We start from the raw sequence: 27,985 nt of genomic DNA, 5'->3' as shown, positions 1-27,985 counted from the left end.
TCCAGCATAATTCTTTTGTCGTAAAGAAATAAAAAATGTTCCACCTTTGCTAAAAGTAAGTTTCACTTCACAACACAGCCAAATAAGAAGACCATTAGCATTGTCATCGATCATGTATCAATCTATTTCTAAATATTTGATAACTTTGAATACTTTTGACTAAATTTAGTTAAGGAAGATAAATAATGTCTACTTTAATAGTGGAAAGATCGCGATTGTATTCTATCTGAGCACACAGGCGATCATGAGAGGTCTTGCAGTTCATTTGAAAAAAAAAAGCCTATTTAAGAGCTCGCATATCTGTTTTAGCGATTTGCACACATGAATGCGCTCTCGTGTTTAAATAAAGCACTCGCCGCATTTGCAGAAATGAGTAATTGCGCAATACCTTCATTCCCGCGCCGCCATTCAGAATGTATTTAGAGGAGTGACAGGTCATAGGCGAGTCGACTGGCTGTCGGAGAGCGAAACGTGTATGAAGATCATCAAATAGGCAGGAAATATGTCCGCGGTTTAATTACTCTGCTAGACATCTCTGTAGTGAAAACATCCGAGAAGCATTATTCCAACAAAACTTTTGTTTTTTAGTTGTTTTTTCTGTCTCTGCAACACAGAAAGCCTTTGTCCCGCCCTTACGTTTCACGCAACTAGACAAGGTCGACTGTGATTGGCCACTTTTCATGTCAGTCAAATCACGCTTCAGAATCAATTCGGAAACTGATTTTCAGCAGCTTATGACACAATGCACTAAAATAAACACTCCAAGCACATCGCTGTGATCGTACGCGTCACAAAACAGCCAATGCCGATCACATCAATGTTATATTACGCATTAAAGGATTAAAAGTGTTAATTGTTTCTTTCATTATTCAGCGATTCCTCCGCGTACCACTAGGAGGAAGCCCGCGTACCACTAGTGGTACGCGTACCACAGTTTGAGAACCACTGGTTTAGGTCAAAGCCTAAAAGGAGCCATTTTATAGAGCTATAAAACATTATCTGTGGGCTATTTTGAGCTGAAACTTATATTAACAGATATCTGATACTTAATTTATATATTGTAAAAATGGGCATAAAAGGTCTCCCTTTAGGAAATAGTTAGATTTAGGTATTGAGAAGGATTAGGGATAACAATAAACAATCAATGTCAGTAACAGGCAGACAATAAGCCACTAATTATTAGTGAGAATTGGTCCTTAAACTAAAGTGTTCCCGAAATATTCGCCTTGGTCTGACTCACAACCTCAGACCACAACCTCTTGCATGATGTATGTTGTGACATATTCACATCATGTCGCTCATTGACCAAAAGGAAGACTTGAGATTTTCATTAACAGATGAACTCTTCCTTTAATTTGTTCCAAACCCCAAATATTCCTTTAAGACGCCTTTTGCATGCCATTTATAACCCTTTGCGATCAATACAAATCTAATGCGGACTCATTGATATGTTAATTGAGACATTTCCATTTACTTGAGAGTCTCATTATTGGATTGTGTTATCTTGATTCCAGCTCTGCAGCCACAATGTACTAAATGCTCAGACTCCAGAGAGAGCTGCTTTCTTGCTGGATGCGGCTATTGCATCTCGCAGTGGGACGCTGGACAGTGAAGGGAAGCACTGCTGTCACATGTTCTTCACCCTGCATGTTCGCCAACAGCACATAGGAAGCAGCAGCAAATCTGGGAGTGAGTTCAGATGCTTCTTTATGATGCTAATTAGGGATCGTCAGTCCAGTTCTTGATAATTGGATGTATAGAGGCCTACTGGGCAGTAGTTGTAATGGAATAGTGCTTTGCTTTTCATCCTAATATTCTGTTTATGTTTCTTTTATATCACTTGTTTAACTTCCTGTGCTAATAACTTGTGTTTTCCTTAGCAAATGTGGATCAAAGTAAGCTGAGCCTGATTGATTTAGGGAGCTGCGTTGGGGAAAGAGAAGAAAGCAACTGTGGGGTCTGCCTTGCTGAGCTGGGAAACTTTATCACAGCCAATCTCAACAGACATAAACATGTTTCTAATAGGTATGTCTATGTATAACTCAATTATAAAGGCAGAAATTTACTAACTGTTTATTTTGACATAAAATACAGTTATTTCATTAAAGGGGACCCATTATGCAGAACTTATGTTCTAAAACTGTGCTTAAACACAGATGTTTGTATACACTGGGTGTAAAAAAAATCAAGCTATGATGATAAAATTGAAACTAATTGAAAGTTGATTGTCTCTGTTGAAGCTTGTGTGTACTCATCAAAATGTCTATCAAGACTTTAAACTAACAAGACTTAAACTATCAGTTGAAAGAATGTCTGAGACACAGGCTCCCCCTTGTTCCGGATAGAGGGTGGGGAGCAGCTCATTTTTATTTAAAGACCCACATATACTAAAATGGAATTTGACGCATGGCATAATAAATAATCTGTGTGTTATTTTGAACTGAAATTCATATTTTGAACCCACCTATATCACATCTTGTTAAAAGTTTCTCTTCAAAGAAAAAATAAATTAAATGGATAGTTCAAGCCAAAATTTTGTTTTGAATGGAGCTGAAGTTGAAATGAAGTTTTTTGTTCTGTTGAGCACAAGAGAAAAGATACTGAAGAATGCTGTACACATGTAACCCTTGACTTTCATAGTATTTGTTTGTCCTACTATGAAAGTCTATGGTTATAGGTTTCCAACATTCTTCAGTATATCTTCTTTTGTGCTCAACAGTACATTAAAAATTTTAACTTTTATGTAACAAGGGTGAGTAGATGATGACAGAAATAATAATTTTTTGTGTGAGTTTAAGTATATTTGATTATCTATGATAATTTGTTCATTACAGGGGAAATACATTAGCCATGCTTCTGCAAGACTCTCTTAATGATGTCAACTGCTGCACTACAATTATTGCCCATATATCCACTTTATCTGAAGACCTCACAGAAAGCCTCTGTACAATGCAGACTGTGTCTCGAATGCGAAGGCAGAAAAAGAAGACAAGGGTAATCTTTTATATTAAGAAATTATATTTTATTGTCTAAAATATTTTTATTTCTATAATTAAATATTGAATATCTATAAGTAAATATTTATTTTAATTTTTTTTGTAATTTAATTGATTTTTTGTAATTAAATATAATTTAATTTAATTTAATTTAATTTAATTTAATTTAATTTAATTTAATTTAATTTAATTTAATTTAATTTAATTTAATTTAATTTAATTTAATTCAGTCGTATTGTCCTGTTTTTGAATGCAGTGAATTTAGGTCTAGTTTTATTTTTACTTTTTTTTTTTTACCCAGAAATCTTCCTCAAGCTCACCTGGAGGAAGAAGCTTAGGCAATGAGAGGAAAGTTAATAATTCCACCAAAATGAGATTCCAATCGACAGGAACCCTGGATCAAGATCTCTCCTCTCCTGGTTTCTCTAGTGATCCAGCATTTTATCCTGGGAGCGACAACTCTTGTGATACTATTATCTCAATGGATCGGTCTGGCCTCCTGGATAAAGAGGTTACAAACAGAAGCAGAGAGGTTTTGCCTATTATTCCATCTTTACTCAAGAACAAATTAGAGACCAAGAAGCTCTCGCTGATGAGGTTTTGTGAAATCTCTCCACCAATTGGCAATCGCATGAAGCAGATATCAAAAGAAAAGGCCAAAGAAGAGCCAACACCAACAATATTGCAAAATAAATCAGATTTTGAGTGTCTAAAGTGTAATACATTTGCAGAACTCCAAAATCGACTGGGAAATATAGATGGAACAGAGCTGGACCCTTGCAAAGATCAGGAAGTGCATGCCATGAACCAAAACCAAAACCCTCACTTAAATCACGCTGAGAAAAAATCTAATTCATTGGATAATCAAAAGTCAAGCAATCGTGAAGTTACCAGACAAGAAAGCTCATCAAAAACAATTGCCATAATTCACAACAGTGAACAAATGTCATGTACCACCAATTCACAGATTATTAACACATGTCCACAACAGTCACATATTGTCAAACCAATCAATTCCATGTTGTTTAGCCAATCTCCAAGCAAATCTATGCTTTACAATAAAAAAATGGATACAACGCCCACTTCACTACCGTTGAAATTTGAAGACCAAGATAAAACAAGAGTATCAGACGATTCCACAATGCAAACTCAAACACGAATATCTCCCATTGGCAAGAGTTCTCCAAGATCTACCTCTTCTTCTTCTTTTTCGTCATCCCTCTCTTCCAGTTTGAGCTCCCCAGCTGTTTCTGCCTCTATGAATGGAGACGTTCCACCTTGTACCTTAAAGAACCAACGAGAAATGAGGGCCACCATTACAGTGACTGTTCAGCAGCCACTGGATCTTAATGGACAAGATGAACTTGTGTATACTGTGGTTGAGGAGGTAACAATAAATGGGGCCACTGATCAAGGAAAGGCAAAAATATTAAGTATTCATGAGTCACACTCTCTCCAGGCTTTAACGCCAGGAAATCAGTCTGTCAGGATTATCGGTAGTGTAGGTGAAGAACAAACAGAGGGTTTTTATAGTTTCACCTCTAATGCACAGACATCAGAGACTGAAATCTCCACGGCCTCGTCTGATACAGCTGCCCGACATACTAAAATCAATGCACATATTGATTCAAAAGGCCTGTCGCAGCATGAGACTTGGCCTGAAGTGCGTCTAACAGAAGATGTGAAGGAGATACCTAAAGAAGCCAAGGTTAAACTTGACCCTCACTGTGAGATCTCGAAATCCAGACAATTTGCTTGTGAAATTAAACCTGAGCAGAGCTGGTTGTGCCAAAACAAAAAGAAAGATGTCAAAGATTGTCCACACTTAAACAAAGAACACAAGAATCCATGCAGTCCCAAAGACACTCTTGAGAAAAAACAATATACTAAAAAAGAATTTACCAATGGTCAATCTGCAAGCAACAGTCCCAATCTGAAAAGGAAAGATGCAAAAGAAGAGGCTAGAACAGCCAGAAGTGCAATGCTAAACCAGGCTACGAAATCTCATTTTGAAGAGAGCAGTAAGTTGTTTAATGCAAAACTGAAAGCATTATCCGGTAGGAGCCAAACTTGGGATCAGAGTAATAGCGGGAGCTTAACAGGAAGCTTGAAAGGTAATTCTAGCTCTCCGAGACTTAAAAGCAAGTACCTTGAAGAGACTGCTTTCATCAACGTGGCTCCTAAATGCATATTAGATGAAGAATCCATTCCATCTCAACGCAGCCCTCTTCCTTTTAAAGAAGACTTTGAGGATTTTGTGAGGTGTCGAGCTAGTCAGAGTCTTGGAAGGGTTCCACAGTTCTTCCCAATGCATGATGCCAATGACACAACCCGGACATCTAAAAATGGTCACTCTAAGTCAACCACTGGAAATAAATTCACCACTAGTTCAAAGATCCACAAGATGCCAAACTTGTCTCCCAAACCCACCAGACACCCGCTCAACAGAAGCTCAAGTTTTTCTCCAAATGGAGCACCTGTCATTCAAAGCTCTTGGACCACACACTCCCTGTCCCGAAGTCAAAACAATGGATGTTTGAAGTCCCCTGGAACAATACGGAAAGGAAGGGTTGAGCTTTTAAGAAGCAGTCGAGACTCTCTTTCTGCATTTAGTCAAGGTGGGTCTGATTTAGATGAAAATGAGGAATTGGAAACAATGGAGCCATTTGTTCACACATTGCCGTCCCCGTATAGTCGGATTACAGCTCCACGGGCACCACACTGCAGCGGGCATGCCAGTGATACCACGAGTGTACTCAGTGGTGAGCTTCCTCCTGCCATGTGTAAAACGGCTTTACTCTATAACAGAAGCAGTATGGTTAGTAGTGGCTATGAAAGCATGCTTAGAGATAGTGAGGCTACAATCAGCAGCAGTTCAACACACAACTCCATCAGTGATCAGAGCTGTTCACTCGGTGCTGCAAAAGGGGCAAGAAGTACCAAGAAAAGAAGCAACATTGGTGAGAAGTGTTCAGAATCAACACAATGTGCATTATATACAATAGGTTGTTCACTTCATTGTCTTTATCCACAGGGTCCAGTGTAAGACGTCCATCTCAAGAGAACCTCATGTCACTGAAGAGATCCTTAAGCGGGCCCAAGACACACCGAGTGGATCGGAGTGTTTCTGACTCTTATGAAATTAAAGTCTATGAGATTGATAATGTAGATGGCGTACAGAAGAGAGGTGGGGCAGGGAACAAGGTGAGGTTTAAAATGTGTCAATGAAACAAATCCTCTGTCTGTCTGTCTGTCTTCCTGTCTGCTTTTGAATTTCTTTCAAAAACTGCTACCTTTGTATTGTCCAATAAATAGGTAATGCTTGACTCAACTCCCATTTTATCAGCTGCTTAAATGCTACTGTTTTGCAAAGTGCCCTTTTTTGCAACTCTTTTTTCTGAAAGTAAAGGCTGGAACACACTATTATTTTTATGCTTAACAAACCAAACTGTAATTGGTTATTAAGATATCAGTCAGGTGGAATTTTGGGTGTTCTTTAGTGAACAAAACAATGCAAGACTAAGGGTGTATTCACACTTGTTTTGTTCCACTGAATCAAACTCAAGTTTGTTTTCCCTTTGGTGTTGATCTGTTGGTCAGGTTTTAAATATAGCAATTGCATTCTGATGTGCACCAAACAAATGGACAAAAACCCAGCAGTAGTGATGGACTTAGTCTGCTTACCGGAAGTAAAGAGGGTTAAGGAGTCAAAGGAGAAAGTGAAAAGCGGGCAGGGATGCATGTGAGGAGGGGATCGGTAAAATGAGGTGCAGGATAAGATTTCAGAGGTGCCAGATCCAGCTAGTTCAGGCACAAATTAAGTGCTGAATGGCAGACACTATGCCACAGGAGTACAAGCATTTCTGTCCAATAAATGTCTGACTTCAGTAGACATGGTTTAGTTTAGAATCTCTGGTTCACTTCCAAAAAGTGTAATGTGAATGCAAACCAATTAAAAAATCTCAATATTATGTTTGGTCCCGACCAAAGCAATTGAACTAGTGGACTTTCCTGGTGTGAATACATCCTGAGTGATATTAAACATGCTTGATATTTTGTTTTGGATATAGAGCATAAACAGTGGGTTCGGAAAGTATTCAGACCCCCTTAAATCTTTCACTTTTTGTTATATTGCAGCCATTGCTAAAATCATTAAAGTTCATTTTTTACCTCATTAATATACACACAGTGCCCCATATTGACAAAAAAACACAGAATTGTTGGCATTTATGCAGATTTATTGAAAAAGAAAAACTGAAATAACACATGGAAAGATGCAACAAGTTTTTCACAACTGGATTTGGAGATCCTTTGCCATTCCTCCTTGCAGATCTTCTACAGTTCTGTTAGGTTGGATGGTAAACAATGGTGGACAGCAATATTTAGGTCTCTCCAAAGATGATCAATTGGGTTAAAGTCAGGGCTCTGGCTGAGCCATTGAAGAACAGTCACTGAGTTGTTGTGAAACCTGTGCTTTTATGTCAGTATGGGGTGCTGTGTGTACAATAATGAGGAAAAAAATTAACTTAAAAGATTTTTGTAAAGGGCAGCAATATAACAAAGAGTGACATTTTTAAGGGGGTCTGAATACTTTCTGTACGCATTGTATTATTTCTTTTGACATGTTCCTCCTCGCAATGTGAGATGAGAATGAGCGAAAAGTGCTCAAATCTTGTAGTGTTTTCCAGTCTAATTTCTTCAAATCCTAAACAATATACCTGTTTTCGACAACCTGCAAACCTGTTTCTTTTTTGTTTTTAACTCTGATTAGAATCATTTCAGAGTAAATGTGACTTTTATATACATGTTTTTTTATCATTATTAAAAAAAATATGCAAACTTTATACATTATATTGTTTTTCAAATGTGTCTTTTTATCATTTTTATTAAAAGATTTAAGTTTATATTCAGCAATGTACTGTACAAATTCAGGAAATTTTGACATTGTTGTGTTTATTACTATTAATTCTCATTTAATTATTTGTTAATATTCTGTACTGTTGCTCAAATGGTGCTTCATTTTGTCAAAACAATGTTGTTATCACAGAAACCAAAACTGTATGTTCAGGAATTGCTTTTTTACGTGACTGTTTAGTCGATTTATGTAGTAGGATTTTGTTGCAAAGTTTCAAATGTACAGTTGCTCATTCATTGTGCTGTTTTAAATAAATCTCACAGTGTGTAATTCGGTGTATCTGTGTATTTGATGGCTTTGTGCCTCATTTAAAGGCAATATTTGAATTGTTTGTACTATGATATGTACAATTAAAACAACTGTAACGGTAAACCTGTGGTGTGATGCTAATCTCAGATCACTCACATTTCATATGGAGGGAAACTGACATTTTGTCATTCCCGTTTTCAGGGTGTAGTCCTCTTTAGTGCAAAGCTGAAATTTCTGGAGCATCGACAGCAGAGAATAGCAGAGGTGAGGCTCAAGTATAGTGCTCTCAAGCGGGAGCTGGAACATGCCAAGCATCATCTGATGTTGGACCCTGCAAAATGGACCCGTGAATGTAAGGGTTAAAATATTGCTCATGCATAATAATAAATGTTAAGAACACTGTAGGGAATCACAAACTCCAGATTGTGATTATTCATTAATTATGATGCTGTTTGTTTCATGTATTTTGCAGTTGACTTATGGCAAACCTTTGAGGTAGACTCCCTGGAGCATTTGGAGGCCTTGGAGGTGGTCACGGAGCGACTAGAGCGTCATGTTAACCTCTGTAAAGCACATGTGTTGATGGTCACCAGCTTTGATGTTACACCCAAGTGCAGACTAAAGTGGAGGCATCGGCCCACCATAGATCATACTACATTTGTAGGAATATAGCATGCAGTGTTTACATGTTATGCATTGTTTGAAATTGTATGCAAATCAATGCCTTTAAATGATCTCAAAAGCTTCCATTGGCATTTACTTGAAATTTAATTTGCTGTAAATGGTTTGTGCTGTTAGCATTAGCCTTAAAGCTAACAACAATAGGTTGCAGATACTGGCTAAACTTAAATTGGCTGATAGGCTTTCCACGCCTGAAACTGTTAAGGTATAGGGTGGTGTTTTTGGACAATCGTGTTTTGTTTTTTTGCATTTGTATAACCTTTTTTGTCTGTAATATAACTGCTTGTATAGGTATTTAATCAGTTTCTCTCTGAAGCATAACTTTATGATTATCTGCATAAGAAAAAAAAAACTGTAGCACCTTATTGTTTCACAGAAATGCATATATTTTGGCCTAAACTTAAAAGTTGTGGTAACCCACTTCCTTTGAAAATAAAATAAATAAGTACAAAATAAAATGAAAGGGTGTGAAATAAAACTAACCTATTAGCTTACACCCTTTTTAAAAGGGGTAAAATAATGGGTTAGAAAAAGACCTCTGCAAAAGCAACTTTAACTGAGAGTTAAAATAATCCCTTTCAAGGTAATTTTAATACCCAGTGTGTATTTTTTGCCCTTGCTGATGCTCTAACAGCAAATAATTTGGAAGTCCTAATGTAAAAGTTATTTATTTCTTGTGTATGCTAAAATAAAAAGTTGTTATGCACTTTTGTATGCATTGTCTTTAAGTTATAAATTATTTAATTCAAATTATAGCAATTTATTGACATGTTAAATACTCACTGTGATCATTAGATTTTATTAAAAGCATGATTTTCTTTTTAAAATTATTTATTTTTTCACATACTAAAACATCCAGACCTAAAAATAAGTCAACAGATCAGCTTATAGACCTGTCACAACACATCTTTCCCAGCTATGATGAAGTGCAGCCCTTATAAGAGTTCACTAAGATGTTACGATAGCACAGAAACTGCCCTATTATTAAGTCAGGGACATATTGCAGCAAGCCACCATAATGACTCCATTTTGCAAAGGGTTGCGTTTACTTTCTGCTCCAATTCCTGCATATTCTGTTCATTTATGTTTGCCCGCAATCTGTAATTTCAGCCCATAACAGTTTATTTATTTTTGGGAGGGAATAAAAAAAATTCTTTAAGATATTAAATATTTTAATGTAATGCTGAGGGATTGGTAAAACTGTATATACAGGCAGTCCATTTGATTCCATTATTAATTTAAACAGTCTGAGGAGTTTATGCTTCTTTGTTTTAACATCATATTATTCAGAATCATTCATTCATTTTCATTTCGGCTTAGTCTCTTTATTAATCTGGGGTCACCACAGCGGAATGAACCGCCAACTTATCCAGCACATGTTTTACGCAGCGGATGCCAGCTGCAACCCATCACTCACTGGGAACCCATACACAAACATACACTACGGACAATTTAGCTTACCAATTCACCTGTATCAGGTCTTTGGACTTGTGGGAGAAACCAGAGCACCAGAGGAAACCCACGTGAACGCGGAGAGAACATCAAAACTGCACACAGAAATGCCAACTGACCCAGCTGAGGCTCGAATCAGCGACCTTCTTGCTGTGAGGCGACAGCACTTCCTACTGTGCCACCGCGTCCCGCACTATAAGTCAGAATGAATAATATAAATTAAAACTTAAGTGTAATGATTAATTCACTTCTCAATTCATTTGGCATGAAAACTAGGAACTTTAAGTCGGCTAATGCTAGTAATTTTCACAAGCTACCATCTGAGTTGCGGCTAATAATTAGCGGCTAACGTTAAGTGCTAACGTTAATACATCATAGTTGCGGCTAGTTTCTTCATATCCTCTGTACAAAAAGACAATTTGAGACATTCAGATGCAGATTTAAAATTAAAAGACGTCTTTGTATATCTCAATACCATAGCTCAATACACATTACCAATAATGGTCAGTGCTCTGTTGAACCGATGGGTGGCACTAAACGCCCAGCAAGACCGGTTATCGAAACCTTGAAAAGAAACGCCCCTGTTTGGATCATAAACAACTGCACAGATGCGGAGACAGACAGTCGGGGTGTCGAAACTGATTTGAGATCGGTCTGTATTTCACTGAGAGTTGTCGGGGGTCGCTGGATGAACAGCTCTGAGAACAGATATATGACCGCGGCGCGTGCACGCGCGTACAGATGCGGATTCCTGTAACATCAGTACAGAAACTAAACGTAAGTACGACAAAGACATTTCCGTGAGTGGTGTGTCTGTGTGTCGTTTGTGAAATGTCTGATGAAAATAAAATAGTGATAAAGGGCAAGGCGTAGTGACATGTTTACGGGATATTACAGCGAGCACGCGCCCATCATCTTTTAATGATGCGTGTTTCTGTGCAGAGCAGCGTTGTGTTTGCAAATAAATTGGGGCTGTAATGTCAATATAAATGCAATTTACCAGTTTGCCTTATGATGTTGGGCTCAATCTAAGCCGCTTATGTTTGCACTTAATCATTTAGCATTGATTAAAATGTGCACATATTAGGCTAGAAGTTTAATTAGGTTACGCTTCATAGTTGACCAAAAGGAGTACCGTTTTCTTTTCTTTTTTCTTTTCTTTTCCTTTCTTTTCAATTTTATTATATTATTTATTGATTGTACAGTCTCCCTCAGGCATGTTGGTGAACACCTGGCAGCTGTTAAACAAACATGTCCTGACTTTACTTAGCAGGTAACAGCACACATTAATGATTTTGACTGCCAGATTATATTAAATCATGTTAGCAGTGGTTTTCTAACCTAAGAACTGCCAGAGGCCCACAAGGGTGTGTTCAGGGTCCTAGAATTTATTGTCAAAACCAAATAATGCATAAAAAGTGGTCCATATGACTTATTCTTACAAAAGTCTGGAGAAAATAAATATTCTAAAATAATTATGTTAGTTTTTTTAACAATTGTATTATTATTATTATTTTTATTATTATTTTGTTATAAGTTATTTGAAATTTATATATTATAAAAAAATCTCAGAATTAAAAAATACAAATCTTGATCTGTGCAAACATTTTTTTTTTTTTTTGGTTTAGTGTCAATCAAAGTAGTCTGTATAGATGTTAACTCTGCTTTTGGTTCACTGACACTGATCTGGCCAGTTGTGGTCATGTCTTCTTTCAGCATTTTTCACCTCATTGTTTGCCCTTTTCTGTTACCACACAGACAACAACACTTTATTTACGATGCAAAAACTCACCGACACCTTCTTCCATCTCTCTGTCTTTGGTTTCAGTGACCATTCTTCAAAATGCCTAGATAGAGTGAAAGACAAGAGCCCCCACTTCATGAATTATTCATTGCTTTTATGACCAGCCCTGGTTTTGAACACACCTGGGCGGTTTGTGTTTGTGGCAGCTTCATGAGTGCCATTTAGAAAAATAAGATATATGTATCAATCTTTTACTTTTATTTTCTAAATGGGACTATTATATATACTAGTATTACTATTTTTCACAATCCAAATAAATGATCCAAAAATTTGCTGAAATACAACTAAATTTTATTTTGCTAAATATACTTTATACCAATAGATTTTAGGCCATATTTTGCATTTTGTAAAACATATTTTACAACAAGACAATTAGTGCTTAGCGTTTATGAGGACACTCCTTACAAATCTGTCTTTTAAATTAATATTTTTTATAGGATGCTTTACAGCACAGGTGTCAAACTCAGTTCCAAAAGGGCCGCAGCTCTGCACAGTTCCATAGTTCCAACCCTAATTAAACACACCTGATCAAACTAATTGAGTCCTTCAGGCTTGTTTGAAACCTACAGGTAAGTGTGTTGGAGCAGGGTTGGAACTAAACTATGCAGGGCTTCGGCCCTCCAGGAATTGAGTTTGACACCCCTGCTTTACAGTATTACAATATTATTACATTAGATTTGTCAGTACTGAAGTCAAATCTGGAGCTAATCTATAGCAAAAATAACTTAGGAAAACAGTCCGAAATTTGTACACCCAAATTTGTATTATTGGGAAAATGTTAAATAAAATGTTTAAAAAGATGAAAAAACAAGACAAACACATAAATATCTAAAATGTAGTTGAGATATTGTAGTATGTTTTTTTTTCTGTTTTCTTTCTAATTCGAAAAATGTTGGGTGACCAAAGTATTATTTTAATGGACATAACAGTAACGATTAATAAATCAGTTTTGTTCAAATGCACTAAAGTAGATTGTCTGCATTCACTGAGAAATGGATAAAGATATTCATATTCAAAATAGGGTGTAGGGCGACACAGTGGCTCATTGGTTAACACTGAATCGCTGGTTCGAGCCCCGGCTGGGCCAGTTGGCATTTCTGTGTGGAGTTTGCATGTTCTCCCTGTGTTCACATGGCTTTCCTCCGGGTGCTCCGGTTTCCCTGACAGTCCAAAGACATGCGTTATAGGTGAATTGAATAAACTAACTACTAGGACGCGGCTGGAAGGGCATCCGCTGTGTAAAACGTATCCTTGATAAGTTGGCGGTTCATTCCGCTGTGGCGACCCCTGATGAATAAAGGGACTAAGCCGAAGGAAAATGAATGAATGAAATTGGGTTGTACTTGTTTATGCTGGGCATTGTACATAAAGTCATGTAACAATATATTTGCCCTGTTATTTTATAAGAAATTGCATTAGGATGTACCACTAGAGGACAGTCTATCAAACGTTCAGATTTATGTTACTCTATTTAGTTAGAAGTTTTAGAATGCAGTGCATCTAAACAATTTTTTGATTAAATAATGACTTACTGTCTTGGCAATGTATTTTCTTGACCCTGAAATACATTTCTAAAAATATTTTGGTTTATAAAGTTTCAATTAAATATATATATAAATAATAAATATATATATTTATTGAATATTTATACATTATACATATTTCTTGAATTACTTAGAAGTTAGAAAATATGTTTAACAAAAATTTACAATATATTTTGTCAGGAAAAAACAAACCAACTCAAGTAAGGCCCAAAAATCTGCCTTAAAAAAAGGTTTAGCAACACAAAACCTGTCCTTCTAGTGTTTCCTCTCTGAATTCTTTCTTTGATGGCTGATATGACATGCGGAAGCGACAGAAGGGTGAAGAATTTAAAAAAACATTTTCAAGATAGATATGGTTTCATTTGGATTATGGTCTATCTTCTTTTTCATCACATCACAGTTATGGGGGAGTCCGAAAGCAGGAAATCGGTGAGATGGAAAGAGACGAGTGGAATCAACAAAGCATCAGAGGACATGATCATCTCTTACCTGACAGTCTCTGATGAGAATCAGAACAAACTGCCAGAAACAGAAGTTATGAACGCGGAGGATGATACACATGAGCTCAAGAACATAAACCCAGAAGAGAGATGTCCAGCAAATAATAAGAGCCAGAGCTGCTCTGGAGATCATAGTAAGCTTTTTCTTCTCTTGATAAATAAATAAAAACTTTAATTCAGACAAAAATGTATATTAAAATTTAATTTAACACAACATTTAAGAGTACACTGATGAATTATACTTGTTTAAAATATGAATTAACATTTTTTGTCATTTTTCAAGTTTGGAATGAGATGTGGACCAGAAAGTTATGGTTAGTAGAGTAAATAGTTACTTGTAATGTACATGTTTTAGAGTAAATAGTTACATGTAATGGCATTATATAAATTATAAAATATAATAACAGTATACTGTATCGTATAATAAAAAAATAATACCCATCAATCCTATCAATAATTTAAATATGTATTTTCCCCCAGAATGATCTTACAATTTTATGGTGGGTGTGTTTTAAAAGACTATTATTATATTATTATAGAGGAATGTCTGACAGTATTAAGTACTACTGTTAGGTTAACAGTTGAAAACTCATTAAAATGTAAAAAGTAATCAAATATAGTAAGTTACATAAATAAAGTAATTGAAAGAATTTACACTTCTGGTTACATTTTAAATAGGGAAATCTGTAATCAATTACATTTCCAAATTAACTTTCCCAAAACAGAATAAACTTACCTAAAGTATCCTAAAACAAGTAATTTTGTGTAACTTAGTAATCCTATTTTAGTAAACACACACTTGTATACAGTATATGGTTTATGATACTTTCCATGGGCATCATTTATATTATACTGTAAAAGCCACTTATTATTACATGGCCTAACCTTACCTTATATGGCCTCACCCCTAAACCCAACCCTCACAAAACCCTGTGGCAAATTTGATTGTGAAAAGACTCTGTTAAATATGTTTTTTTTATGTTTTTAGAATTACGAGGACACCAGACATGTCCTCGTAAACCACCTTAACAATGTAACACCAAGGTCATACCCATCTCATTACAAATTCTTTTGTCCTCGTAAACCACATAAACAAGTACATACACAAAAACACATCTTTTATTTTACAGTGATGGTCAAAATCCACCTGCTTTAATAATGTGCTGAAGTAATAATTCTGCAGTGTTTGTGACTTTTCTCATGCGGTGATCTCTCTCTTTCTGTTCAGAGGGTCTCCCTGGGATTTTGGCACCTGGACCAAGTCCTTCTCTTCTGGCTTCACTGCATGCTCTGGTTGAACACAATGATCACATGCTCCTTCCACATTCCTTACACCAGGTGTGTGTGCTTTGAACGAGTTAATATGAATTAATGTTTCTCTTTTCACCGTAAGTGCCCTGCAAAGTTGACTCCACAACATATTTCACCATGATTTCAGTTTGAAGGAAGCATATATGTTTCGTTCAGATGGTATTTCATTGTGTGATACACTCAAAAAATAATATTTCACAGTTCAAACTATAACTTAGGATGCTTTCACACCTGCCTTATTTAGTTCGATTGAATCGCACTAGAGTTTGTTTCCCCTTTTGGTACGGTTCGTTTAGGCAGGTGAAAATGCAGCAATAGTACTCGAGTGCGCACCAAAAGCGGACCAAATAAGCGTACCGAGACCTGCTTTAAGAGGTGGTCTCGGTACGCTTTCAAACGAACCCTGGAGCGGTTAGTTTGTGATGAGAATATGATCCGTACTAAAACAGATCCAACCGCAAAAAGTACTGCCCGTTTTGGACTAATACAGCTGCCGAAGGCCGATGCGCTGTGCATTATGGGATATGGAGGAAAAAAAATTTGTTGACAGTGCTGTACCAACAGAGAGAGAGAAAGAGGGGAAAATGTTACCTGATGGATCGTTGGTAATATTTCAGCAAGATGACCATGTCGCATTTTAGCTAAATTCATTCACGTTTCCTCCTGAAGTGACAAGCAATGCATTAAACACTGTTTTCCAGCTGCGGCCGCGCTTCATTTTCGTAATGTATAGTTTGTCTAAAGCAGGGATACAATCAGTCAGCGCAGTCGTCCCTCTAGAGTAAAAGGTTTTGTTTGCCTGCGGGAGTTCACTGGCATTTTCCCGCATGTGAATTCTGACCAATCAATAAGCAGTTTAGGAAATATCTTCAACAACATCTGGCCAATGAGAGATGTGGATTTTGTCAGATGACTGCATTTTGGTTTGTTTCAACTGGTTCGGACCAAAGCCAGCAGTGTGGTGTGAAAACGACCCAAAGACGGCAGAAGATGCAACAATGTATCATTTATTACCCTTGGTCTGGACCAAATGAAGCGAACTACAGATGTGAAAGCCCCCTTAGTTGAAACAACACAATTCTTGAGATTTTTGTTTTATGTTCAGTCCACTTAAATTTGTAAAGACAATTAAGTTTTAGCTTAATCTACTTGTGTTGGGACAATGTGAAGGATTTTTGTGGAACCCAGCATTTTTTACAGTGTATGTGAATTTATCTTGTACTTATTTACGAAGGTATTTTATGTCACACTTCAACCTTCTTTAGTAAAAAGACCAACATACACTCAAAATTTTTTTTTGTTCATTTAAACTAATTTAAAATTAGTTTAAACAACACAATTCTTGAGATTTCAATGGGACAACGTAATTTTTTTATGGTCGATCCATATAAATTTGTTAAAAGTATTAAGTCAACTTAATCAGTTTGTGTTGGGACAACGTGAATGAAATGTGTGAAACCATGCACTTTTTACAGTGTAGGCTCATAATGAAAACGTAGCCCTATACACTTTTCTGGAGATTGCGAATTGTGTAGCCAAAGCTACGTATGGCTGCATTTAGTCTTTAAAATGAACGATACGGGGTGGTATAATGATGCTCTCGCGCTTACCAGCTGACCACTTACCTCTGTATGGACGTCTTTTCCACTGTTACTAGTTTTTTTTTCCGGTAGCTTGACATGTACGTCGGTGGACTTGAGACGCAGAGCGGAGTTGACTGCAACAATGGGGTTTGGGTCCGGCGAAGAACAGTTCCAGAAATCAGGGAAGACAAAAACAAAAGCTAAAAAATAAAAAATGTGGTAAAATTTGAAAACGTGATAAAATCATAGGGCTTTTCTTTTCCTGGATTGCTTTTTAAAACACAGGTTGGGTTTAGGGAAGGTGGTGAGCGGGTCAATCGGTACATTTTAAAACACTATTGGTTGGGTTTAGGGAAAGGGGGGTCAGGGGATTGGTCGGTTGGTCAGTCAGTAAATCAGTCTGTCGACATGTGACTTCTGATGGATTTACATAAGAACAGCAGGCGCGAAAGGCACTCGTAAGAGAATTTGAGATCTAAAAAATGCGTACACTGCGGCCTCTGGTGGATTCGAGAAAGCAAAAAAAACATAGCTCCTGGGACGGATTTTGCTCTCTCCTGAATTGTATATAGGGGTATGTAATCAGAATAAGTCAGGGTTGAGGAAAAGATTGCTGGCAAAGCTGTTGTGTTAATCCATGAAAATGCACTCAAAATGACTTTTGCTGCTTGTTAAACTACTTATTTAAAATGAGTTCAAACAACACAATTCTTTATTTTTTCAGATTTATTTCCTATGAATTTTAATTAATAGGTCCCCTTTAAGTGATCATATTCTTTAAACCCCTTTTTCCTCTTAACTTACTCTAAAACTTTTGCTTAAACAGGATACAGTACATGTATTACTAAAAAAGTAGTCATTTTTTTCTTCATATTTTGACTGCATGTAAAAAAACTCCAAAACTTTTGGACTAAACACCATGCACATTTATAATCAGATCTGTCAACAAGACAAACTAGCGAAATGTTCTCACTGGAGTTGTTTTCGTAATCTCCCAGTAGAGTTATAAATAGGAAGAGAGAATTTCCCCTAAATGAGATTATTTTAGTTAGATAAAATCAACAATACAGGAGTAAACGATTCATTTTCCTACATTAAGCAAATGCATTAGATAAGCAAAGATAAAGCAGTTATTTCAGTTCTCATCCACACTCACTGGCATTAAAACTTCTCATGAGCGTTAGTCTTTAGTTCAGTTTTTCTTAATCTGAGTTCTATTAGCGGAGATTGAGAGGCATGTAAATCGTCTTTGGGAGATAGAAATGACAATCCAGGAATTGGTAAGCTTAATATTTGTTTTTCTTTTTTAACAGATAGCAGAGGGCTACTTCCTTGAAGAGGACTGTATCCTTTTGTATATTACACTTGATTTCTGTCTGTTTCCTCTTTGTCTTTCCTTTAATATCAATAAATGGTCCCTGTTGATGATGTTGTCATGTCGACGAGGGCACGCGTAACCATGAGGGAGCTCATTAGGGTGTGTCTTTTCATGTTGACTTTCTAGGGTGTTGTGCTAAAGGAAGGATGTTGATAGATTTTGAAGTCGTTTTGAGAAAAGCGGAAAGGTGTTTCACCTCTGATAATTATATGATCTTTCTTTTTAAATTAAGTTTTGGTATTGGGTACTAGGTTTAATTGATCAAGAGGACAGTAAAACAGTGTAATAGTGAAATATTATTATTACTTTGTTTTCTGTCTCAATGTGAAGTGCTTTTTTCATGCACCTGTCAATTGTGACTTTTCATAAAGTGTTTTTTTAGTCTAATGTAAAGAAAACAGACAAATTACACAGTAAAATGTTTATTCTATAACACTTTATCAATGTCTGTAAATTTTAACAACAATTTTTTAATGATATTTTTCTTAATTTTTCTTTCACTAAGCCATACATTCTTAAGCTTTATACAGAGGGATGTGTTCATATGTAGGTTTCCTGATTATATACAACATTTTTTTCTACTGAATGTGAAAATGTATTTATTTTTGCTCTACACTGTATTTTCTGATTCCCAAAATGCCCCTCTGTAAAAAAAAAAAAGCATTGACTTTAATATGTCAAAACAATGAAATAATAACTAAAACCTTAACATGACTTTGTCGCAGTGGGTTGCACGTTTGCCTCACAGCAAGAAGGTCGCTGATTTGAGTAGGTTAGCTTTTCTGTGTGGAGTTTGCATGTTCTCCCCGTGTTTGTGTGGGTTTCCTCTGGTTGCTCCGGTTTCCCCCACATGTCCAAAAAATGTGGTTCAGATGAATTATAGGCTAAAATGTCCCTAGTGTATTTGTGTGAATGGTGTGTATGGATGTTTCCCAATGATGGGTTGCAGCTGGAAAGGCATCTGCTGTGTAAAATAAATGCTGGATAATTTGGCGATTCATTCCGCTGTGGCGACCCCAGATTAATTAAGGGACTAAGCCGAAAAGAAAATGAATGAATTAATAAACTTGACTTCATCCTATGTCCTGACTTGCAGATTTGTTTTTCTGCTAGAAATATAAGCAAATGAGTACATTTAATGACATATTGTCATATTTAAACATAACATTTTAGAAGATTTCTAATATAAAAATGCTAATACATTTACATTTTTACATGTTATATGTTACTTTTTCTTTATTTTAGTGCTCAACATCCATTACAAATAACATAGACAAGTCTTTATTATATCTTTGTATGCATGCTTGTTGAATGAAAGTACTAAATTCTAAAATAAACAAATAAATAAATAATCAAATAAAATATCTCAAACATTAAAGTGGTCCTGTATGTACTGTACACACACATGAATACATAAACAACAAATTGTATGAAGTGAATTAAAATAAATAGTTACCAATTTGAAAATTGACACAATCAGGTTATACATAAACTATGTAGAATTGACCACTCAAGACTTATCACTCACACATGTGTCCAGAAAAGGGAAGAAAAACCTATTTGTAGCTTAGGTAAGAATATTTTGGCTATAAAGCATATTTTTATAGAACATATTTTTAAGCATGCATTTCTTTAACCCTCGACCATCTCAGATAAGTGGGCAGTGGAGTTTCTTCATCTGGAAAAACTGTATCATGAAAGACTGCTCTCTAATCTGGCCTCCGTACAAGAGAAATGGGGTAAGAATGTCAGATGATAATGCTTGATAATAAAAAAACAAGGTTTTAACGAGGCTGCATTGTTCATGCAAGAGGATTTCCTGAAAGTATTGTTTTATCTTTTGAGGATGAGCCTAGTGGGCCAGTACTGTTGTATGTTAAATAACTAGTCTCATCCTGTGTAAGTAAACAGCTGTACGGTTTGATCTGAGGAAATGTACTCATTTCCCAACTCAGTCTCTGTAACTTCACCATATCACTGAAGTCCAGAGGTCAGACTCTCCCTTCTTATCTGAGCTCACTGTGAAAGTGAAACATCAAGAACATCACAGAGAGCAAGACTTGCTAGAACATTTTTGCAGAAAGTGATATGCATTATTATATAGCCTTCATGTATTCTGTGAGCATATACAGCATAGGTCTTAAACTCAATTGCTGGATGGCCGCAGCTCTGCATAGTTTAGCTCCAATCACCTCCAACTTACACCTGCTTAATAGTCTCTAGTCTTGCACACCTTGATTAGTTGGATCAGCTGTGTTTGATAAGGGTTAGAGCAAAACTGTGCAGAGCTGCGGCCCTCCTGGAATTAAATTTAAGACCTATTATATACAGTATAGAGTTGAAGTCAAACTTATAGGACTTCCTGTGAATTTCTTCTTTCTTTTTCAAATATTTCCCAAGTGATGATTAACAAGGCAAGGAATTTTTTCACAGTATTTCCTATAATGTTCTTTTTTCTGGAGAATGTCTTATTTGTTTTATATCGACTAGAATAAAAGCAGTTTTTATTTTTTTAAAATTATTTTAGGGTCAATATTATTAGCCCTCTCAAGCAATATTTTTTTCCATTATCTACAGAATAAACCACTGTTATACAATGATTTGCCTAATTACCCTAACCTGCCTAGTTAACCTAATTAACCTAGTTAAGCCTTTAAATGTCACTTTAAGCTGAATACTAGTATCCTAAAAAATATCTAGTAAAATATTATTTACTGTCATCATGGAAACTAGATTAAATAAATCAGTTATTAGGAATGAGTTATTAAAACTATTATGTTCAGAAATGTGTTGAAAATTTTTTTTTGTTAAAAAGAAGTTGGAAAAATAAACAGGTGGGCTAATAATTCAGGAGAGCAAAAAATTCTGATTTCAACTATATGTAACGGATGAATAGAGAAAAGGAGACACACTGGGTAAACATTTAAATGCGTGTGTTTGGTTTCAGAGGCTCAGAGGAAAATGAGTGATAAAACTGAAAGTAACTCTCTGTTAGTCACTAATGGAGCTGAGAAAGAGAGAGAGCGAATGGAAGTGTTGAGTCACATCTGCAGAACGCACAAGAGGTGAGGCCCCATCCAAACCAACAGAAAATAATACTTTTATTATTGTTGTTGTTGTTATTATTGTTATCATTATAATTATTATTATTATAAGTTTTTTTCCTACTTAAAATGTTCAATACCTCACCTTGTGTCATCAAGTTAAAACTATTAGGAAGAACAATGACATAAATCGGAACTTTTTTACTTGTTTTTTTTTTTACGTGAATTTTTTTTTAGCTAAATGAGGTTTCCTTTTACTTGAAATTTATATATATATATATTTATATATATATATATACAGTGCTCAGCATATATGAGTATACCCCGCACAATCTCTCTTTTAAATTTACAATATTATATTTGTGAAAATATTAAATAAAAATAAAAAAAGAGGTAAAATCAAAAGAAACAAAAAATATATACAATTTTGTTGAAATGGGTTAGTTTTTAGGTGTTGTTTTTGCAGTTTTTCATATGAGTTTAAATGTATTATCTTTCTGTTTCTGAAGATGTTCTGTGACTAAAATTCTATTTTAATAAATATATCTGTTTTAATCAATTTTGTTTAAATGCACCAAAATACATGATTGTGTATGGGTATTTCCCAGTGTTGTTTCGCAACTGGAAGGGCATCCGCTGGGTAAAACATACGCTGGATAAGTTGGCGGTTCTTTCTGCTGTGGTGACCCCTGATTAATAAAGGGACTAAGCCAAAAAAAAAATGCATAAATGAAGAAATTATCATTTTTGGGATTAGATACAGAACAAATCACTGCCACTCTAATTAACTTAATTGGACTAGCTGAATTACTTAATTTAGAATTTTAAGCTAAATCCTAGTGTCTTGCAAAAAAAGCTAAATATTATTTACTGTCATAATAGGTAAGACAAAATAAATGAGCTATTAGAAATGTATTATTAACACTGTTATGTTAAAAAAAAATTTGCCTTCTGTGTACATACAGAATTGTAAAAAACAAAACAAAACGAAAATCCATCTCTCCATTAATAATCTGACAAATCTTTCTTTCAGACCAAACCTCTCTGTGCAAAAGGTAAAACATTACAACTTCCTTATTCTCCTCCAATGCATTTTATTTTCTCTTTCTGTGAGTGTGATCGAAGTGTCTGTTGTTGCAGAACATGGAGGCCGTAAAACTGCGAACTAGCCCAACCCATGAGACTGAAAGCAAATCAAAACAAGAGCAAGCTTCAGTGAACCAGATCTCACTGGAGGCTGAATGCGAGCCAGAAGATGATGGCGAGTTCAGTGAGGAGGAGGAAGAGGAGGATGAAGGTCTCGAGGAGGACGAGTGCTGGAATGAGGAGCTACAGGAGGATACGGAGCTCCAGACTCCTGTGGACGAGTTGGACAACCTCATTCAGGTAGAAGAGGTACGCCACCACAGGAGCCATGTTAATCTCTCTCTTATTACCATCTGCCTTGAGAAAAAACAAGCATGCTGAGACACCATCCGTCTGCTGCAGTCTCAAACAAACCAGAGCTGGGTAATGATTCAGATGTCCTGATTCCATTCCTATTCACAAGCTCTTACGATCTAATTATTGATTAAATTGGTTATTGATATTTCTAATTAAACATCAGTAAACACTATATATTAGGTTTATGAGTGCATTAGAACCAGGGTGCGAATTACAGGGGGATTTGGGGGGGGTTGACTTTCCTAATTATTGCTTGATCCCCTTTGAAGGACGTTAAAACAAGATGTACTGTATAGGGGAGGGCTCAGCACTTTAATAGTAAGAAATAGGTTTCTCTGTCTCTTAAATATTAATAAAAAATCAGATAAATATACATTTCAGCATGCCTATAACGGTTCATACCATTGTGAATGTATAATCTGCAGATCTAGAGCACCTATAGACGTAGTAAGTGTTAACAACAAGACACTTTTCTCATGACATTTGTGTTTCTATCTACATATATAACCTAAAAGTAAAGTAAAATTAGATGCATAGTCTTTATCGTTTGACTTATAGTAACTTCTAAAATGTCTGTTCAGAAGTTACTTTAAGTAAGAATACACTAAATAAACCAGCAAAACACTACAATGTGTGCTAGCAAGATAAATATTGTAAATTTTGACTTTCTGCACTTTAACTAACATTAAAGGTCCCATGAAATTAAAGTTATTTAGATGTTAGTATCAGTATTGTTAGTTTTTAAGATGTCTATTTGCTAGTGTGCTCCGAAACTGTGACAAAATTTGTGTTCAGAATAAGACTGCAACATAAACAATTATGGAAAAAGTGAAGCGCTATGAATACTTTCCAGATGCACTGTATAATGAAGGGTTTTAAAAAGTCTCAAATTTACTGAAATATTGTGTTGTTGGTTTTAAATAATTTTAAAAAGGTCTTAATTTCCTATGTCCATGTACAGCTACACAATCAGCACATTACCACTCAACCAAAGGTGTTATTTGTTAACTCAATTTACCAATATGGTTTGTTTATCTTCCTGATTATATTACAATATCATTTTTAAAAGGTTCTCCATGTATTTTCTGGTGAGGACACTAACCTATACAGACTATTGTGCACACATTTAGTTGTATTATGGTTTTTAAAACTCGTTAATTTTAAAAGAAGTTATGTTGAAATAAATGAGTATGCTCACAACTAAAGTTTGCTTGTTTTGACACATTATTTAAAATATGTGGCTAAGAAATTAATAAATTTGATTTGTTTTTGATGGACCCAGTAAAAATCTTTTCTAACCTCAGCGCTTGTGGTCTAAGTCTGAAATTTAATTCATAATATTAAGAAAAAGGTCTTAAAAAGGCTTAAATTTGACTTGGTGAAATCTGCAGAAATCCTGATATAATCATTTCTGCTCTGCATACAGAAAAAGTATATAGAAACATCTGTCGATTGACATTATTATATATCATTTTGTCTTCCTTTTTCCTCTATACATCATTTTGCCCTGCTTCCCCCGATTTGCTCTTAGAAAAAACACACTTCAAAAGTCTTGGGATACAGAATATATATGAAAGATGATTGACTAATATCTGTTATATATCTATAATGCATTTTTACCCATCCCTGCCGCAAAGCAGTCGCTCTCTGAATGGATTGTGTTCCGTAGTGCAGTGATGTATTAATTCATGTCCCCAAATGGATTTTTTTATGACTTTGTGAAAGGTCAGTCAAGGCTTTCTTCCAACTCTCAGACCACATCTCTTAGCCGCAGGGTTTCTTTGCTTTATGGAAAGCAGATAGTGTGATGTCATCGCTGTGTTATGGCAGCCAGATGCAGGAATTTAAAAAAAGCATCGTTTGGGGAGTGTATGGTTTCCCAAAGCTGTTGGGTGTGGTTGTCTTAAATAACAACCCGACTGCATGAACCTTCTCCAGCACTGCCAAACACACACACACACACACACACGCACACACACACACACACACACACACACACACACACACACACACACACACACACACACACACACACACGCACACTTTCAGAGAGTCCTTCAGTCAACAAACACAGAATTACGATTGCAAGATTTGTTTGTTTACTTGGTGTACAGCAACAATTAGACAAAAGTATGCACCTCCATTAGCCAAAAACTCAGCAAGGGTGTTCCACCACTAAAACAACAACAAAAAAGAAACTGCTGGCACATCACAGCTCCAAAAATAGAAACACTTTCTATTGCATGCTACTCACTAAAAGAGATATTTTGAGTCAAATAAGATGCCCCTCAGACTTTAGTTGCAGACAGTTATTTTACAGTGTTTTGAAGACTCTCAGCACTTTTGTTTGGGCCTCTGATTTGTTTTTACCAAATTAGAAATAGGCTGGGATATTATAAAAACTAGCATTTAAGGATAAACTTTATAGGGAACGTTCTCTTAAATGAGAAATCCTGCCATTTTTATTAGCTCTCATGTTGTTGCACTGAACCTTAGTTTGACAGTACAATGAAAATAAGTGGGTTGTATAACGTTTTGGACCACCTTCACTTTGACTGTAAGTCCTATTTTGACTGCTATGCCATCATAAATAGTGAAAATAATCCATCGAAAAAGGCTTTAGGACCAAGTGGAATCCTCTGTTGGCTGTCACTTCGGTGTGACTTCAGCTAATCAGTTTTGGCCAATGCAACAATTATTTTTCATGAAATCCAGCTGTGCAAGTAAACATACAATCTAATGAAGTGAAGTAATCTTTCACTAGACTATTGCTTTTAAATAGAGAAAATATTGTATAAGTAATTTTTATCTAAATCTTGGAACAAAAAATGACCCATGAAAAAGTGTGACGCACCAAAGGAGACGATATTAAAATTAATTTGAATACTATTTTGGCTATTGTTGTTATACATGAATTTTCAAATGTACTTTTTTTGTTATGATGACCGTCCGACAATCTATTTCGCTAAAGTAGAAGCTTAAAATGTCACTAAAATGCAGTATTTAAATCTCATAATTAAATAGCAGCCTATAGGAGGGCGCAAAAAGGTTGACTTTTTGGGAAAAAAGAACCACCTCTTTTACCTGGCTGGCTATGGGCCTGAAATGATAACTGCATTTTTATTTTTGGGTGAACTATTGTTTTAAGTATGTTTTCAATTAAAGTAATTGTGGACTTCAAAATATAGATAGCATTATATTATTAAAATACATAATACTTAAGTGTATTATGAAAGACTTGAATTGGGCAAAATGAATTGGGCAATTAAAAGAGAAATAGTTTTATACTCATCTTAAGTATTTTAAATGGCACCTATGATGAAAATCAACTTTTGTAAGCTTTTTGTACAGAACTGTGTAGGTATAGTGTGTCCACAGTCATATTAGAGTGATCTAAAGACAATAAGTCTCTTTTTTAATTTCATGACGTTAAAATAGGATCCAAATCCCTGCCATTTTGAGGTTCACTGGAACACAATGTAGGAGTGCGGTTTTCCCGCCCACCGAATTGATTGACAGCCGCGTATTAATCTGTTTCCGTTGTATCAACAAGACAGGATGTGCGCAAAGCAACTGGGATTAAAAGATCTGTTCAGCTCTCTGATCATCAATCAACAAAAGTGATCAAGAATGAGTTTAACAAGTTCACAACGTTTTTTTTAAAACAGTGCATGTTTGTAATGAATTACAGCGATTTACTTCAGCCTTACTTTATCACCACAGCCGCGTGTCTGAACAATTATAAAAGAAGATGCTTCAATCCCGGTTTGTGGACATTAAATCAGGTTTATTTTGTTCATTAACATAACAGATATCCATACAGCCGTGGATATTAACGTGTATCCTGTCACATTTTGCCTGCAAAAACAATGAAACAATATTGTGTGTGAATTATCCAAAGACTTGAATTAACTCCTCAACAAATACATCAAATAATCATTGGGAAAGTTCTTATTGTAGTATTTCTCACAAATGTTACGTGAGATCTGCTTTCTTCATGTCTGTCACTGTGCTGTTTATCTGACACAGCCAAGACGGAGATTGAGGTACACTGACAGGCATGTGGGAACGGTGGGCGGGAAGAACTAACATTAAAGGCACAGGCCACAAAAACAGCAAATTGCGTTTAGAGCAGAAAAATCAAATATTCTGAAAGGTATAATAAATATGGTGGGTGTTTTGAGCTGAAACTTTACAGACACATTCTAGAGACACAAAAGACTTATTTTTAATATTTAAAAAGGGGTAAAATAGTGTAAAGTGTAAAAAAATCCAAGTAACTTTTTGATATAAATGTTTAGAAAAGAGAATAGAGGATATGTATATCAATGTAGGTATTCAAATTTTCTTATAGATTTTTGATGCATTGATTTAAAAAAAATGGAATGTTATAAAGCAGTGGTCTCAAACTCAATTCCTAGATGGCCACAGCTCTGGATAGTTTAGCTCCAACCACCTCCAACTCAAACCTGCTTAATAGTCTCAAGTAGATTTGAACAGTCTTGATTAGTTGGGTCAGCTGTGTTTGATTAGAGTTGGAGCTGCGGCCCTCCGGGAATCAAGTTTGAGATCCACTGTATGTTACAGAGTGTTCTAGAGTCATAACAGAGAGCATGCTTCTTTTATTAATCCTATAAGAACATACAATAATCTACTAAAAATTATTTTTAACTGTACTCTACTGTACTCATTTTACAAATGTTTGCATATTTCTACTAAATGAGCTAACTTGCAACATCATCATACAAATATATTTGATTAATTTGATGCAGTGCACTATTTTGTATCCTTGTTACAGTGTGAAACAACACATTTGTATACTGAGTTATTTTAAAGCTGTATGAGGATGTGGGTTAGGTTAAGTGTTAATTGCGTGTAATTTTGCATAGTTTATTGTTTTTGCTATATATATTAGTTCAAATATTTATTATATGGAACGTGGAAACAAGGAAATCACTTCAATTGTACTTATATTTAAAAATGCCTGCATGTGATACATCTGTAAGTCTTTCTTGTATTTTGTTTTACACTGTTGAAACAAACTTCAAATCTTACTCATCCATTTAACCTGTATGCCAGTTCAAC

The 27,985-nt window shown here is 35.6% G+C and overlaps 2 protein-coding genes and 1 long non-coding RNA gene across 15 annotated transcripts in view; 2 read left to right on the top strand and 1 right to left on the bottom strand.

The window, feature by feature from the left end:
* The window catches only part of kif26bb (kinesin family member 26Bb), a 38,587-nt gene extending 29,040 nt beyond the window's left edge, over nucleotides 1-9,547 (top strand). For 2 of the 5 annotated variants that reach the window (XM_087298439.1, XM_087298440.1), the window contains 7 exons: nucleotides 1,515-1,689; nucleotides 1,881-2,025; nucleotides 2,835-2,994; nucleotides 3,298-5,956; nucleotides 6,031-6,200; nucleotides 8,362-8,512; nucleotides 8,633-9,547. In XM_087298439.1, coding sequence (XP_087154565.1) covers nucleotides 1,515-1,689; nucleotides 1,881-2,025; nucleotides 2,835-2,994; nucleotides 3,298-5,956; nucleotides 6,031-6,200; nucleotides 8,362-8,512; nucleotides 8,633-8,832 — 3,660 coding nt within the window. In that variant the 3' untranslated portion in view covers nucleotides 8,833-9,547. Of the gene's footprint in view, nucleotides 1-1,514; nucleotides 1,690-1,880; nucleotides 2,026-2,834; nucleotides 2,995-3,297; nucleotides 5,957-6,030; nucleotides 6,686-6,848; nucleotides 8,179-8,361; nucleotides 8,513-8,632 lie in introns of those variants that run through there. The other 3 variants (XR_015518679.1, XR_015518680.1, XM_087298441.1) reach the window with 3 other exon arrangements.
* LOC137488670 (uncharacterized) overlaps nucleotides 1-11,024 on the bottom strand; it is a 45,105-nt gene extending 34,081 nt beyond the window's left edge. The window contains exons 1-5 of one of the 5 annotated variants that reach the window (XR_015518684.1): nucleotides 10,789-11,024; nucleotides 10,303-10,486; nucleotides 8,649-8,723; nucleotides 8,317-8,491; nucleotides 3,292-4,280 (exon numbers count right to left, since the gene is read on the bottom strand). This is a non-coding gene — a long non-coding RNA (uncharacterized LOC137488670). Of the gene's footprint in view, nucleotides 1-3,291; nucleotides 4,281-8,316; nucleotides 8,492-8,648; nucleotides 8,724-10,302; nucleotides 10,487-10,788 lie in introns of those variants that run through there. The other 4 variants (XR_015518685.1, XR_015518686.1, XR_015518682.1 and 1 more) reach the window with 4 other exon arrangements.
* The window catches only part of cnstb (consortin, connexin sorting protein b), a 26,868-nt gene continuing 9,770 nt past the window's right edge, over nucleotides 10,888-27,985 (top strand). The window contains 8 exon segments of one of the 5 annotated variants that reach the window (NM_001025541.2): nucleotides 10,888-11,070; nucleotides 14,042-14,275; nucleotides 15,370-15,479; nucleotides 18,349-18,379; nucleotides 20,066-20,152; nucleotides 21,361-21,478; nucleotides 22,491-22,512; nucleotides 22,598-22,852. In NM_001025541.2, coding sequence (NP_001020712.2) covers nucleotides 14,044-14,275; nucleotides 15,370-15,479; nucleotides 18,349-18,379; nucleotides 20,066-20,152; nucleotides 21,361-21,478; nucleotides 22,491-22,512; nucleotides 22,598-22,852 — 855 coding nt within the window. In that variant the 5' untranslated portion in view covers nucleotides 10,888-11,070; nucleotides 14,042-14,043. 5 annotated transcript variants of the gene reach the window in all.

This window comes from Danio rerio, chromosome 20 (genome assembly GCF_052040795.2).
Source record: "Danio rerio strain M-AB ecotype USA chromosome 20, GRCz13ab, whole genome shotgun sequence".
In the NCBI taxonomy this organism is placed as follows: domain Eukaryota; kingdom Metazoa; phylum Chordata; class Actinopteri; order Cypriniformes; family Danionidae; genus Danio; species Danio rerio.
The sequence above is the reverse complement of the archived record's forward strand: the minus strand, read 5'-3'. Positions and strand labels throughout refer to the sequence as shown.